This window comes from Neodiprion pinetum, chromosome 6 (assembly GCF_021155775.2).
Source record: "Neodiprion pinetum isolate iyNeoPine1 chromosome 6, iyNeoPine1.2, whole genome shotgun sequence".
NCBI classification, from domain to species: domain Eukaryota; kingdom Metazoa; phylum Arthropoda; class Insecta; order Hymenoptera; family Diprionidae; genus Neodiprion; species Neodiprion pinetum.
The window spans coordinates 21,171,084-21,187,934 of NC_060237.1; the positions used below are offsets into that span (position 1 = coordinate 21,171,084).

Below are 16,851 nucleotides of genomic sequence, written 5' to 3' on the forward strand. Positions count from 1 at the left end.
CGAACAGACACCACGCGCTCTACCGAGAACGTAGAATGCAGATAGTGTTGTCTCTTTCTTACGAGTACACTGTCTCAAATGCTGGCGAACTCCGCGTACTTTACCGCAGTAAGCAACATGGGAACGGGAAATACAAGTGGGCGCAGTATGTTTTAAGGTTACCACTTATCTATTTGATATCAAATTTGTGCAAGGAAACAAGAAAATGATGTGCAAAACATTTCGTATATCATCCAAGAAGTTACATTTCAATTAGGTTAATTAAATTATTCGATTACTTACGAGTGAAATGCACCCAAGTAAAAAATGGACGAAGTAGTAATACAATCGTTTGACAACATTACTAGAGATTCGGAAAAATGTTTCGTTAACGTGAAAACAGCTGACATGGATTCAAGTTTGCAATGCGGTACGTACTGATAAACATAAGGTTTCTAGATATCACATGCCAGAATTTTAGCTTTGTTTATACAATTCTCTTTGGACATTGTACACAATGTGTACTCGTGACATTTCCGTCTATTTACATGAATGCATGACAGTAACTTGAAATATTCGAGAAACCATTTTTCACACTTGTTTTCGTTACATCTGTCAATCGTCAAATCGTTCGACATTAATGATGTAAGTTTACATCTAGGTACTGTGTATGTTGTATGCAGGTATTGCATAGTTCTATACTGGATTTTGATTTAAATTCCAAATAGATTTTAAAAAACGCCACATAAATATAGCATGCCGACAATTTATAGGTTTTAAACTAACATGTAATTACTATGTTTGGCCTAAACCTATCCTACTTTCAATAATTTCCGACACGTGGAATTGGTACATATTCTTCTCAGCTTAATGAATTGTTCCAGATAATGGTTCGAAAAAAGAAGAAGTCACTTTACCCACAAACGCAACAAAAGATTCGTCAAACTACCTTGATAACTCATTGGTGATGCCTGACGATAATTTGGATGTACGGAAAGTACACAGTTCAAATAAAATCACAGAGGTAGCCAATCAACGCCTTAAAAATTTATGTGGTCATGAATTAACCAGTCTAGAAAATCAAGATATATCATCAACATTTCAGCTTTCATTAATAAACAGCAGTGAAGAAGTGAATTCAAGTACGGATCTCACTCGGTTAAAGAAATTTGAAATGACAAAAGAATTGACGAATGACACTCTACTTACAAATGACTCTGGAAATAATGAAGAAGAAATTAACTTCAATCATACGCCTGAAAATTCACCAATCCAATTACCTACTCCGAAAGCACTGCCTGAAGATAATTTTGAAATATCATTGAACAGTATAGATATTCCTGGAGTTGTGCCTGATAAAATGAATATTGGACAAACAAGTGATGTAACACTAAATAAGGAAGATGCAATATGTCAGGTTCAGGACGACAAGAAACAAGTTATTTGCAATTATCAAAGCATGCTTTCTGATAATGACAGAGAGCATACTATTTTAAATAACAGTGATCAGATGGCACACACAGTATCGTCTCAACCAACAAGTCCACAGAGTTCAGCAATTTATTGTCACGGTCAGTCTGTAAAATCATCTGTTGTTTTGGACATATCAAGAAATAACCAAGTATCAGACCTAAGTTCCACCGGTGACTTAATTCGTAGTGACCCTACTACTGATTTAAGTACAATACATAACATTAATAAATCCTCTCTTGCCAACGATGCAAAGCTAGTGAAATTCTCAGTATCCTCTAAATCAATGAACATACTGCAGTCAAATGCTCAATTTTTGAACAAAAGTAGGAACTTTCTGAATTTCATTACAGAAAAGTCAACAAATATTATGGAGAAAACTTTGTTACCTCAAAATTTAGCTGCTAAATATAACAACATACTTAGAATGACAGAGAACAACCCCACAGATTATAAAACGTATGTAGAAGGGAGTGGAACTAGTTCAAATTCTGTAGGACTGGATCTAACACCGAATGGTGACGATAAAACAGTGCACAACACTCAGGCTAGCTGCCAAATTATGTGTGATGTAACAGATGAGTCACAACATATAAACACCAGTAATTTGTGTGACAGAGTGCAACAACATGAATCCACTGCGGAACAATTTAGTATTCAAGATAATTCTACGAACGAAGATGGAAATTCATTCTATAACCATTCCATGAAAAAACATGAGCCTGATTCTACTATTATACCTCAAGAACAAGAAACTGAAACATCATTACCTTCCAATGTACCTGCAGATTCAACTTCCAAGAATAGTAAACCAAGTCATGATCTTCAAATGCCAAATCGAATTGTCGAGGAATTGCTAAACAATTTGGAATTCAACAGTGGTCAAACAAATCGAGATACAGTCAGTTCAGTTAATGTTACTGATTCTCATTTGCCTAATAAAACAGTAGTAGCAATGCATGCACACAATCTTAATATGCTGGATGGGATTGACAATACTAATTGCAGTAACTGTACGAGTAGCATAGAAATTAATGAGCAACTGTTAATAAAAGAGAACACATCTGATGATGTAATATTAGTTACTCGAAATAACAGCAATTCTGATACTTCACCTAGTTCACAATCAGTGTCAAGTGAACACTTCAGTCGGGAGCACGAAAGGGTTGAGCACAATGCTGTTGAGAGCCAGAGAGATAAATTGATTGATCTCGGGTTGCTTGACCAGCCAGTTTATGTGACTCTTGTAAGAGATTATCGCACTTTAAAGGAAGAAAACAGCAAGTTGTCAGAGACTGTGCTGAAGTTGGAAATGGAAAACCAAAGATTCGCTGCTGAAAACAACAGTGAATTATATGTTTTGCAGCTAGAAACTCTTGAAAAAACAATTGAAAAACTGAGAAGTGATTTGAGGCAAGCAACTGCTAATCAGGAAGTACTTAAAAAAGAATATCTTCTCGCTAATAAAGAAAAGGAAAGCATGGTCATGAAATATGCGATTAGCGAAAAACAGCTTATAGAGACGCAAAGGTAAACTTTTATTTGGTTAACTAAATTTGATAATTTTCGAGTTCACAAAATATGGAAGTGATAAGAATATGGTCTCTGTACGCTTGAGATTAAAATAAAGGAGTTTCAGAGCTTGATATGGTTTTTACAGATTAGTGTTATAGTATTGGTAATTTTTTTCTTTTTTTTCTTTATATATTCACAGAGCAAGAGAATATGCAGAACGTAAAATCAATGAGGCTTTTAAAGAACAAGAATTACTGCACACCAAGTTGAAACAAGTACAGGGTGAACGTACAAGAATATGCAACATTCTAGATGGAAAGTGTCACGAGCTAACAGATGTTCAGAAAGAAGTGGATCGATTGAAAGAAGAATTGAGCATGCGAGATGTTAAATTGAAGTGGACACAAAATAAATTGAAGACTGAATTAGAAGCTCAAAAAGAAAACCAACAGAAATTAGATAAAGCAATGGTACTAAAATTTGCGTGACTATACACTATTAATAGTTGATCCAAAATTTTTGTGTTTGTCTTGACATATGGAAATCTCATTTTGTTATTCATCAGAAAAAATTTTCTGGTATATCGTGTAATTTAGACAGCGCATTTTTGAAGAAAAAACAAAATTATTGCACCAGTTTATAACTGTTTTGCAAGTTGATCCATACTCAAAGCGTTATATTCTTTTTGTTTGGCAGATTCGGATTAACGAAATGAAAGAAGAATGTGAGCAGGTACGTAAGGAATCGCATGAAACGATTCGCAAATTTCAGCAATCTGAAGAAAACAAAGTAGTCACCTTGGACCAACAGCTCAAAGAGCAGCAAGCGCGTTTAATTCTAGAACGCCACGTTACTGAAGACAAAGAAATGTCCAGACTTCAGCTACAAAAAGAGGTGGAAACATTGAAACAAAGGCAACTTGTATTGATCGAAGAAAATAATACACTCGGTTTAAAAGTTCAAAACCTAGAGAAAGAAAGATTAAACTATGAAAATAACTTAAGCAATTTAAAAGTAATTGCTGACCAAAGACAGAAAGAAATTGTTGATTTAGTTGGGAAAGTATCTCAACTTGAAACTTTAAAATTGCAACTGACACAGTAAGTCATCTTGTTCTCCAGTGAATCATACAAATCAATTATAATTACATCCCCAATCCTAATTTTCAATCAGGTTATTTTATGTTGCCATATTACATTGCTTATATAATATAAAATGAATATAATCACATATCAAACAATTCATGATCACTGGTATTGCCCTGACATTTGATTTTGAGATTTGGTAGTTATCATTCTTTTTCAGCAAAGAGCAGTTGTTGTCATCAAATGATGCAGAAGTCGAAAGACTACGTCAATCAAACACGGAGTTACAGGCTGACATGGAATGGTGTCGTGAGCGTGAAGCACATATGTTGGATTTTACCCAAAAGCTGACGGATAAAAATGTTCGTCTACAATCTGAGTTTACTGCAATTGAAGCTAAGAATGAACAGTTGGAACTGGAACAAGGTCCCTTGCATGATCAAATCAAAGAACTCTCTGCTAAAGTGAAATTACTGGAAGTCAGTTTGTCGTCAGAGAAGAGTAAGAGAACAGAAGAATGTGAACTCTTGGCTAGACACGTGGCTGAACAAACACAACTCGCTCGGAATTTAGCCCAAAAATTAGAAGATAGTCAAGGAGAAAATGCAGTCCTTCGAAGAAAACAACAAATTTCTGTTAAAGAAATGACAAAAGAATTACAGATGTGCAAAAAAAGATTAGATGCATATGAAAGTGGCTCACCGAGTAACTCTCTAGACCAAATCTCCCGAACTGGTTCTAATTCATCATTGAGCACCGGTATGATCTTGTCCTCATCCCAATAATCTAGCTGATTCGATTTCTAAAATTACTGTAAAGAATTGATGGATTCTTTGAACATTCTAAGCTTATTATACGCCACATCATTAGTAAATATCACCAACTAGTAATTGTATATTTTCTGTTTTTTATTTTTAGGTGAAACACTTAATGGTGCTGTATCCGATAATAGTAATAGTGGAGATCATACATTACAGTCTACCGAACCAGACAGACAAACTTTGATAGATAGAATAGTAAAATTACAAAAAATTCGTGTTAAACAGGCCGAGAAGTTGGATTTCTTGGAAGAACATACCAGAACATTACTTAACGAATTGCAGAAGAAATCAAAAATTATAAAAAATTATATTCTGCATGAAAATCCGGATGCAATGGGTAGTAATGAACGTGATAGAAATAAGGTAAATCACAAAATATTGTCAATTTTTGTGTTACATTATCTTCAAAACTGAACTTCATTATCTTATTATGTATGCTAGCATATCAAAGGCAGACGCAATGCTGTAAGTCACCATTCACTTTTTTTGGATCTTAGAAACTTGTGTCCCCCTCAATCATTTACACTGCACATTATTGCAGCTCAAAAGGGAAATAAATTGAAAATACGTTATTCATATACCCGTAAAATATTAAGTGGGAGTGCATGAAGAAAGTAAATCTGTGTAGTTATCCACTACGTTTTGCACTTTATTTTTAATAGTTAGTCATTTACTTTTCAAAATCTGCTCTTTTTTGTCCATCATCTCAATTGCTAAATATTTCCAACCATGTTTTAAACAAGACATGAACGATACATTTTTTTTTACCTTTCCCCTCCTAGAAATACAAATTTGTAAATAACAATTTGTTCCAGTTATCTTAGTTCATAATTCGTTTCTGTGTTGTTTCTCAGACGGATTAAGGACTTTTATTTTACCTTACAGGCTGAGCTAGCTAGACATGGTGGTATTATGGCATCGGTATATAATCAACGAGTTTCTGATGATAATATGACACTAGAGCTGTCTTTAGAAATAAATCAGAAATTGCAAGCTGTACTGGAAGATACATTACTTAAGAATATTACTTTGAAGGTGAGTTCTTGTTGTATAATTAAATATTGTTGCTCAGAACATTTTACCTTATTTGGGTCTTAATTTTAAATTTTATATGTGTCTTATACAATTTTTTTTTTACCTCTGAAACAGGACAGCATTGACACATTGGGTGGAGAAATTGCACGGCTTACCATACAGAACAAGCCAAGACAGTAAAATTTGAAAAATCGTATTTGTCCTCGGAATGACAGTGAACAACACTCTGAAGTGAAAATCTTAGCAATGCTGCTAACCCCGAATGACCGTATTCTGGTGCTAAAAATTTTCTGGATAAAACCAGAACCATAGATTTCGAAAAGTGATTCAGCGGTTGCCCTACTGTAAAATGGCAATTCACTAATTGCCATAAAGTAATTTTACAGCGTGGTCAAAGTACTACATCTAGTCACGATTCTCGTTATTTATGGCGGAGTATAAATATTTTACACTTAACCAGTATTGTGTTACCATGCAGGGGCGGCAGAATGTATGTTTCTGAGGTGCAGAGCTGAGTGTAGGTGTGTGGGTTAATTTGGACTAGCATAAAATAACACTGTTAAACTTTTCAGTGTGTCCTATACAAAGTACACTTTTATTTCACTTTGATATACCGAAATTTGCTTTTCTGCAGTTGTTAAGGTTGATGAATTCGTTTATCAGAAGATCAAGATCTAATTCTTCAGGTCTATCTTAGTGAATATGGATTATAGATACATCGTCCAAGTGATCTTGCGGCATCGTTGATATTCAAGTAATTGAAACAAAAGTGAATTTTTTGAAACTACAGATATCTGCGGTATGGAATTCCACACCTACTAAATTTTAAGGTGTGGAGTGCTCCACACCTACCATAGTGGCTAAGCCGCCCCTGTTAACATGAAAATGAAACGTTGCCGGAGTCAACCGTGATGCATATAATTTTTAATAACTGTTGAGATTTTTCGAAATACCCTATCAGACTCAATGCAATATGATTTGGAGAAAAATAATTAAGTGTCGTATTAGAACTTTTAGAATCAGGAGTACCGATTTATTTTAGATGCCTTTATTTGTATAAATTTTGTTTTGTTATATTAATTTTATTTATTAGTTTTATACTCAAATTTTGTTTTTCTATATATAACCAGTAATGAATTAATAATTGATGCCCATAATATTTTTTGATCAGGGTATAAATTTGTTAACCTCTTACATTCCAAAATTTACAGTTACAGAAATATACGTATGCTGTCACATTGCAGTAACTTACACGATAACTCAAATTACGTAATTGAAATTGAGCTTATAAAATATGTATATTGCGCTGTACTTAGGTAAAATAAATATATATGTACATACATATTGAAGTATGTGTGATAGCTACAAAATTGTAGACAGTGGTGTAAATCCTTTGTAAGGACGAAAACGAATACTGCAAGATCGATGAAAGTGTCCGGTAGTTAATTTCAGAACGGAATAAAATTAAAAATTTTACTGCTTACATATATTTTATCGAACATGTTATAACTGTTACTGGTTGTAATATCCTTGCAAATAATGCACCGACCTGGGATACTGCTTAACAAACTTAAAAAAGATGTACTATGCATACGTATGTGTATATTGAAAAAAGTAATACGTGAATGAAGTATTTTCAAAAATGTATATGTGTAACTTATTTGAGAAATAATATAGATCCATATTTCCCACTACGCGAAAAAGAGGAGTGATCAAGATCGTCAGATTTTCATAGAATAAGTATATTGAAAGTCTTTTCGTATACGCTACATAGCAAACGCACGAGCAAATATACAAGATATAGGTATATATATATAATGGTAATTGTAATTTTTTACGTATGTTACAATCATACTGTAATCACAATCATTTTCCCATTCGTCAATTATACCACAGTAATTCCACGTTGCAGTAACAAACAGAAAAATTATTTTGATTAAAGAGAATCGATTATACTTATTGTTAATATAATTTATTTTTAATGTTTCTTGATATAGTGGAGTATGTATTTCTAATGTAATTAATAATGCTCTTGAACAGAGCTTTTGGCAGGTAGGTATCATACAGTGTCAAGTAATTAATTCTAATTACAATTTATGATTTTCAGCTAATTATGTAATATTCGCTAATATTTGTGAATGGGCATTTTGACCATTCTTTTTCGCTCAACGGATATTTCTGTCGATTTCATAATACATAAGACACATTTTTCCGCAACAAAATTTGTGAGTTTACTCTGTACGAACTTATAATTCGGCAAAACATGCACGTAGACAGCTGCAAGGACAAGTATTAAATGTTAGAACAATTATTATGCTATATCGAAGATATTGCTTTTTGTACATTTTATTTTAATATTCCTTATATTATAGTTACCAATATTTTTTTCTATACTAATAAAAATTGTGTTCATTAATAGATTGATTATAATCCATCCTTGTATGAAAAAGCTCAAAATTTTAACATTACAGGTACACATCTGTATAAGTATACGACTTGCGTTTCTGACAACACGTAGTGTTTTTTTTTTTCCTTATTTTTTATTTTATGATTCAATTTTTCGTATAGTTTGTATCAGAATCATATTTACGGAACATATGGGTTCAATAACGGCCAACACACCACATAAAGCACATTAATCAATCTACACTTATTATTTGTGTAGATTTCTATTTTTTTTTTACTTATAGAGGCAATATATTAAAATATACATTATACATATATAGAATATGGAATAATTCTTTGTATACAGGGTGACGCAGGACTATCCTCCCACAGGATACCAATGTATTCCTTGTGGAAATCGGCGACTGAAACGTTTTTTTTATTTTTGATAGGCTCGGCAACTGTCCCGAGCCATTAGATGCTACCGGATTGACCAATTTCAAACGAACGGCAGTAACTCGCGAACGACAAACGTTTCAGTCATTGATTTTCACGAGGAATACATTGGCAGCCTGTGGAGCGATAGTTCGTGATCATCTTGTATATTTCCAGCAATTCAACTTTCGGTAGCTATTATATTCCAAATGAGATTTACATTTGAAGAACGTACTGTATGAAAACGTAAACTGGTGCTAAACATTATTATATGCATGATTAAAAAAATATTACTCATTAAAAGTATTACGCACACACGAGGGATTCTCCAGAGACTCAGTATGCACATTTTTCCGATACTCATCAACATTTCTGATTAATCAACCAGCATCTGATACTACTTGAAAATGTGTTCTGTGGTTTTTTTGGAAGTTCTTTACCTCCCCGTCTTGGAGCTACATGTTTCCATCTTTATTAGATCTACAAATCTAGTTAAAATCAAATTTGAAAAAAATGTGAATCCTGTTGCATTCAAAATTTCCTATAAAAGATAAGTTTTTTGTACATAATTGTTTCATGCAATTAATTCCTTTTTGTATCCATATTTATGAAAAACCATGTCCAACGCTGATTAATCGAAAATATCGATAAAGGTTGAGAAAAGTTGGCTGACAATGACTTTATGGAGAATCCCTACGTAGGGGACCTGCTCAACTTTGAAATTGGACAAGAATTATAGATGCGAACACTATAGCTTATGTGACATCAACAATTAACATCAGATTATTGTTCGATATAATTATTCAATTATTTTGGTATTGTGTGATTCGTAGATCATAGTTCATAACAATTCAAAAATTACACTAATATTTGCCGAAATGCCCTACTGCAATGAATATTAATTTTCATGATTTAAATCATGTTTCGTGTAAGAATAATTATACACGTACACGTACAGCAATAAATGGTATTGGAGAAAAGTGTACTTAGTAAATGACTGAAAGTACAGAAGTAAAATGTAAAATTACTCCATACTTAGGTGAAATTTACACGACAAATTAATTAAAATGATATGCAGCAAAAGAATATATGTATAGAAATTAAGTTATATGTATATTATATATTTGTAGTCAGTAAAGTCATGTGTAATAGAAGAAAAGAAATCAACGGAAATTCGCACGTGGGAAAACTAGTCTGATATTTCTACGTTACCACCTCTATCTTCGTGTTTTTTTTTTTCCTTTTCGAGATGTGAAAAGAGGTAGCGGTAGCTTATAGTTACGCGACGTATTCAAATTTTAAACTTTAACTCTGCATTATGCCAGCATGAATTCATTCGTTAGAGGTAGTCGATCGAGGTTCCATAAGGCTCTTAGTGCCGAGTCCCGCGGTGCAGGCTTCATTGTGTTAATTTTCCTTTACGAATTGATTTTGGCTTAGCCCAGCTCGGCTTTCGGCTCTCGTACATGCCTCTCAAGCTGTATAGGGTGCCTGATAGAGCCCCCAAAGGGCGAATTGTGCCTTAGGAGGGATGCTGGTTTAAAGGAGATGGAGGCGTTAAGTGCACGTTCGTTTTAAAGCTGATGTATTGGTTCGGTACTTTTGCAGTAATATATCGTTCATTTCTAACTAGTGTGATAATCGAGTCGAGGTAAAACGCGTCTTTGACCTTATTTCAAGGATTCAACAATGATGCATTTATTATACATCATGGCTCGAATCAAAAATTATACTCTTACGCATATTAGCATTAGCGAAGCTATGATACACCAGCAGTACTTATGAAATAATAATGTTATTTACACGAATATTTGCGTTTTAATGCATGTGCGCGAAAGAGCTTTCAATAGCTTTCGGGATTTCTTGAACAGATTTCAAAAATGCGTTGGCGGACTTCCACCGATGGTATTTACCTTCCTTATTTTTCCGTTTGTTTTCTTCATTCTTTATTTTATCTCGCTGCTAAAGATAGCCAGCCCAAAATCACAGATTGGACACAAAACTAGTGACAGAGAAAGAGAAGAGTATACTCGCAAGTACATTTAAATCTACGAGGGTTGGTGAAATTGAGCGAGCAGAGTAATAATTATAGCAATGCAGTATAAAATTTTTTGTCTATAACCTACTGCAAAGAATCTTTCAGTATCATAAGATATATCATATGAATATACGTATAAAGTAATAGTTCTTTGTCACCAGAGCATGGATGAAAACATCCATGTCATGCCGTAATAGTCTACACCATTAGGCGTAACATTAACCCGATAAATGTCGCAATTCTACGTTAAACAAATAAAATGTGGGGATGAAAATTTTGTCCAATATTGCCTTTTACCCGAAAATCTTTCATTACGCTAAAAGACAGTAATTTACGTATACATAACTCGAAGCAACTTTTAATTGCTAAAAATGAATAGCATTGAAAATACTCGAACATCGACGTGAAAAGGGTTTCAGAAGACTCACCCCGCATGAATTTACAATAAACCCTCATACAGCCCGCATCAAGATAGAGGCATGCATGTACCTATAGGTATATTTATGCGTGGGAACGCATAGGGAACTGTACAATTAAACTCTCGAGCTGTTCCGTTTGTACCACGTCACGGGTACATGCGTTAACATTCAACGAAACTTTTAAGCTGCAGAGCTTACAGTCCGTGACGCTGTTTTCGAAGGAAAATTTGATGAACGTATATATAGTTTACTATTACGAAGTCGCAAATGACAGCTCACCTTTAGAATTCTAAAGCAGACTTCTACAATAATTTGCTTTCGCTACCTCTAAGCATTCGAAATATAATTTCTTCTGCATATTTCACTCTCATCGAGCGGTTACAAAGAGTTCCTGCGTGACTACCCGTATGTTATGCCACATACATCGACCGTATAACATAATAAAGAAAAGTATTCCACCGGATCTGTTCATAAATGCGTGTGATAAGTATATTTATGAACAGATTTAAACATATTTTTTTAAAGTAACGTATGCAACGTATTTGAATGTTAATTTGAATAAATTTCTGTTACAGAGTGAGATATACCGTTATAGTTAGATAGAGGACTTCAAATGCAACTAATAAAAAGTGTTGACGGTAGATGTTAGTTCAGACTTTGAGATTTTTCGGATAATACGTTACATAAATCAAATTTGATACGAAAAAAAAAAATCATTTACACAATTCTGTCCGCAAATTAAATTTAACAATTTTGGTTATGCGGCGGTTGATGACTTTCATAATTTAAATTATAATATATCACCCAACTGAACGGAGAAGTAAATTCTCGGCTTAGTCAAATTCTGCAATAAAGTGCATACGTAAAACACATGAATGTATGTGAAAACGCTAATTTCGAGAACCACTAACAACAGTGAGGAAAACTTGTAAAAATAACGATTAAAAAGTAAATGAGAAAAACCTTTGTGTAATTTGTTTAATAATAAGAGTTAATAATAATATAATGTTTGGCATCGTCTTTCGCGTCTGTACAATTACACTTCCATTGCTGCAGTATTATTGTTAATTATTTGTAATTACATATATAACGCATATATGTGTGTGTGGATGTGTGTGTTGCACAAGCGATTAATATTCAATTATCATTATATATTCATCAATAATAGTTACACAAATTAAATATATATTTATATATATATATTTTTTTTTTCTTCGTGGCTAAACATTAATTGGGCAGGTTTGTAATAATGTAGGATTTTCACCGATGTTAAAAAACTATGTTCTTTAAATAGAAGTCTTACTATTTGCTTGGGTAAATCATCACCAAATCAAACTACAATGAAAATTCTAGAATATGGCCGCTATGCTGTCCCAATCATAGGCATCCTGCGTACAATAATCACAATTGTTACACGTTTAACTTGCACTTTTTTACAATTAGTTGTATAAGCATTGTACTTTGCTTTTATTGTTGTCTACTACCATAAAAATCGTGGAAAATCATGAAAAATCATCAGACGGTAGTGGTAATCTATATTCTATTGTCGAAATAGAAATCAGAAATTTGTTTATGTAATTATGTAACTTGCTCAAATATATTCGAGTGAAAATAATGTATCTATTCCATGTGAAGAATTTTACTTAACCTCATCTGCAAGAGTATCGAAATGAAAGAAAAAACGAAAAAAAAAACTGCAGCATATTTAATTCCTTTATACACTTCATTTTGATGGCTTAATTTTCCCACATTACTCCATCGAAAGTATAATTATTGAACTCAAGCATAACATAATAACTAGCCAAATATAACACAGGTCACCTTACAATTAATTAAACATAATAATTTTCAGATTATTTAAGTTCGCCTGTGTATTCATTTGTATATATAGAAAGAAAGCCGAATAAACATATTTTCTGAGGCCAAATTATTTCAATAAACAGCAAACATAACGGACTAGTTCCAGAAAATTCAATTAATTTTGAAATATTTCTCCTTCAACTATTACACAGGTATATAAACAGTATCGTAATCAAAATGATATGTGTTCTTACACTTCTAGGACCAACAATATCTGCGAATATTTGAATCTCTGTACCATAAATTGATATTTGAATCGATTTGCACGAAGTGTCTAATATTATTTAGTGTGCATTTGTGATGTAAATCTTTTTTTTTTTTGTTCAATTAATTACGTATATACGGTTTTGTTTCAAAAATTTCTTTTTTATACCATGGTGAAGGGACACCGTAAAATAACGGAAAGAGCGTTGAAAAGCCAACCAATTATTGATACGAGTAATTATATATGCATAGTATATAATCTATGTATAACTCGACCGAAAATTGTCCCCTAGTATACATCGAAAAAAAAAGGAAAAAAATAAAAAACTATACAAAGCAAATTGAAAAAGCAATTACTCAACACCCATTCTCTACACGTTAACAAGTTTAAACAACATTAATTACAAGTAGTTATTAAATCGAAGTGACAAATAGTATTTATTGGCTATTGTAATTTACCGTTATTGTTATCATTATCATTAAATAATAATAATAACAACCACAATGATAATGTTAATGTTACCATTATTATGCATAATTATACGTAAAAGATTCGATCGATTAACAAAACGATAATTGCCTAACTACACAAATTCAGCTCTTCAAATTGTCTTATTTATCTAAATCTACGTGAGAAAAGGGGCAGGAATGGAATGGTTTGAGCAAGCACGTTGTTCAATTTCCAATAGAAAATGTGAATATAAGTAAACTCCATAGTGCGTACAATAAAAATAAGTGCTAATTATCAGTAAAATATATCAAATAACTAGTTGACGCATAGACATATCAATTTTAAGGTGTAGGAATGGAAAACAATTTAATTGTACAATACGAACATTTTTTGCTCCGCATTTTGAACGGATCTAATTCCAACGAGAATCTGTCCCTTTTCCCATAATCAACATCCTGTCAATTTTGGTTAATGATACTCAGCACTTCATTGTGAATCACTCTTAGAGTTATAAGTAATTGAAAATATTCCTAACTAATATTTTTATGTGCTATGCAAATTTCCTACAATTAATGAACAACAAAAAAAAAAGTACCAACATTTTTTAGTAGATATAATCGCTGTTACCGACTACCACATGTGTATGAAAGACATTAATTGTAGCAGAAGAATAAACAAACTAACTAAATTATCGATCTATAAAGTGTAATCAGTAGATTATCTCCAGAAGTATCTTCTGTGGGGTGAAGATTATATCACTGGCTTAAAGTTTGCTAGGAGGTGCCAATATTGCAGGCTGCCAAGGACTGAACCCTCAATTCGCCATAATAGCATTAAAGAGGCCACATCACTATACGCAACCAAAGTGAAGTTTTTAAACTTCCCATGCTTTTAAAGCTAAAAGAATTTTTTTTTCTCTCTTCGCGCCAACAATTAAATTAACTTATCATTCAAATCATTAACAATAAATGGTTGAAAAAAAAATATCGCAAAAGCACCCTTTTTTAACAAGACCTTCTGCATACCATTCCATCCAGCCAATGCTAATCGATTACTACAGCGTGCTAATATTAGCATTAGCATTTATAATGTAAAATAATTAATGGATAATTCATCAACCAATTAATTATTAACATGGCATTGTAATTAGGTGGTTTATTATAAAGATTATTGTTTACCGGTGTATAAAAAAGTATTCATTGTTCCATTCATTCTTCAGAGGTAGTTATGCAGGAAACAGAAGCGGTACTTTTAATTTTTTTTAACCTTTTTCTCTTCTTTTTTGTAGTCAACTATTGCTTGCAAGTTTCATACAGCAGGAGCTTTTTTTTCATCAACAAAATCCATGCACGCAGACTCTAAGATACATGTATATAAAGATACTTATACAGAAATAGAAGGTTTCGGAATTGTGTCCAAATTCATTGCAGTTTATGCTGATATCACAACTAGTTTTAAAACTAAAATTTGAAACGCAAAAAAATAAATCATATTAAATAAGCCCGTACATTGAGTGTTCTAAACAATGCTTAGATTTTTTTAGCATCTGGAACTGTCATCTATATGTATGTACATACATTTGAGTTGCGTGGGTTTTGTTGTGAGATGAATGAAAACCAGCGAATATTTATCGTATTCTAATAATGGAACTTGTTCCTTGACGAGGAATTAGGTTTATTATCTCGATTAACAACTGCGTTGATAAACAATCATAAAATAAAACAACAATGAAGCTATATATATATATATTAATTACTTATTCGAAAAATTGCATTGAACATATACACCCCCGTAGCTAGTTAAACACTAAAAGCCAATGACTTGATATAATAATATAGCTTTTATTGCAAAACTTAAAACCTACATTTGGTTAAAGGTTGAAACCAAGATTTATATTTACAAATTATTTTATATCAAATGATGCGTTTAAAAACTTAAGCAATTAATGGAAAGCAAATAATATATACACATACATATCTTTATATATGTAATTAAACAACGTTAGATGAAACAGTAACTTAATCCACGTTAATTGCAAATTTAAACATTTTGAACAACTGTTGAATTATCAAGTTATCGTCTTAAGAAAATGCCCGATAAACAACTTAACACTATCTTCAATATATGATGAGGGAGGCAGAAAACGATGCATACTTTTATCAACGGCTCGCAAGTAGCAAGTTCGATTACTTAAACTATAAGTCCAATGATTTACAAGTATTCAAAAAAGCAATTAGATGCATTGAAAAACGCACTTGAAAGCATTGTAAACTTTGAGTAACCAACAGGAATTCTATAAAATTTTTAATTCAGTACGGACAACGAATATATACAATTATTTTTATTTTATTTTTTTGGATGCGGTGTTGAGAAATTTTTTATTTTATTTTTTTTTACATTCGCGACTTGAAGGAAAAATCGTAATGGTGAAATGTAATAAACTCTAAATTATTATAGTACACAGCACAAATATCATATATCGAGACAAAGGCATATGAAAGTCCAAAGTATTTATACAGAGATTCGAATGAAATATTCTGGGTTAAAAGACTAGACGAAAAACCATCACATTATTTACGAAGATTTGAAAAAATCCACACGGGGAACGAAACCAAAATAATTTTCAGTGTTTTCGCTTTTTTTTATCTGTCTGTTACACAGAATTAATTTACATGGACACGTAATGACAAGGAAATATATAGTGATTTTATTGGCATATTTGTGTTGAATTTTTAACACCAGCTTGTTATGCCAACAATAAGTCGAACAAATTGAATATTTACCACACTTCTAATTTACAATGCTCAAAGTGTATTTTCAAATTTTCAGTAGATCATTGCAATTTGAACGAGTATTCCTATTTGTGGGAACCACACGTAGATGAAATATGCTATTGCTATGAGAATAATTCTATCGATAACTGAATAATATTAGGGTAAACGTTGCGCTTACCCACACACATTGGTGCAAATCAGCATTGCGATATTTAATGGTGAAGACGAAAAATGATCATGTGAAGCTGTATTTTGGTTACGGCATTAACAGGCCTACAAATCAGAAGGTCAGTCACTGTTGCCACCTCCAGTTCCAAAATATTCTCCGGCATCTCCACGACAAATGGGACATGTTCTATTTGACTGCAAACAGAACATAA

At 32.6% G+C, this 16,851-nt stretch overlaps 2 protein-coding genes across 7 annotated transcripts in view; one reads left to right on the forward strand and one right to left on the reverse strand.

The window, feature by feature from the left end:
* Golgin104 (Golgin 104) lies at positions 1 to 7,552 on the forward strand. 5 transcript variants are annotated; one of them, XM_046630826.2, is made up of 10 exons: positions 3 to 409; positions 864 to 1,003; positions 1,085 to 2,979; positions 3,164 to 3,434; positions 3,661 to 4,064; positions 4,270 to 4,808; positions 4,968 to 5,233; positions 5,312 to 5,335; positions 5,756 to 5,905; positions 6,020 to 7,552. In XM_046630826.2, the coding sequence occupies exons 1-10, from the start codon at positions 307 to 309 to the stop codon at positions 6,083 to 6,085; spliced, it is 3,858 nt and encodes a 1,285-aa protein (XP_046486782.1). In that variant the 5' UTR covers positions 3 to 306; the 3' UTR covers positions 6,086 to 7,552. The 5 variants fall into 5 exon arrangements, with proteins under 5 accessions (XP_046486783.1, XP_046486779.1, XP_046486782.1 ...); XM_046630823.2 differs by having other exon boundaries at positions 2 to 409; positions 864 to 2,979; XM_069137068.1 differs by having other exon boundaries at positions 3 to 157; positions 864 to 2,979.
* mura (murashka) overlaps positions 6,696 to 16,851 on the reverse strand; it is a 24,205-nt gene continuing 14,049 nt past the window's right edge. For both annotated transcript variants that reach the window (XM_046630830.2, XM_069137069.1), the window contains exon 10: positions 6,696 to 16,834. In XM_046630830.2, the coding sequence (XP_046486786.1) occupies positions 16,760 to 16,834 (75 nt within the window). In that variant the 3' untranslated portion in view covers positions 6,696 to 16,759. The remainder of the gene's footprint in view (positions 16,835 to 16,851) is intronic.

Bases quoted from the DNA above. Each gene is read 5' to 3' on its own strand.
- Golgin104 (XM_046630823.2), top strand. From the start codon at position 307: ATGGACGAAGTAGTAATACAATCGTTTGACAACATTACTAGAGATTCG. The intron at 410-863 runs GTACGTACTGAT...GAATTGTTCCAG, and splicing joins GGATTCAAGTTTGCAATGCG to ATAATGGTTCGAAAAAAGAA. The intron at 3,435-3,660 runs GTACTAAAATTT...TTTGTTTGGCAG, and splicing joins AGAAATTAGATAAAGCAATG to ATTCGGATTAACGAAATGAA.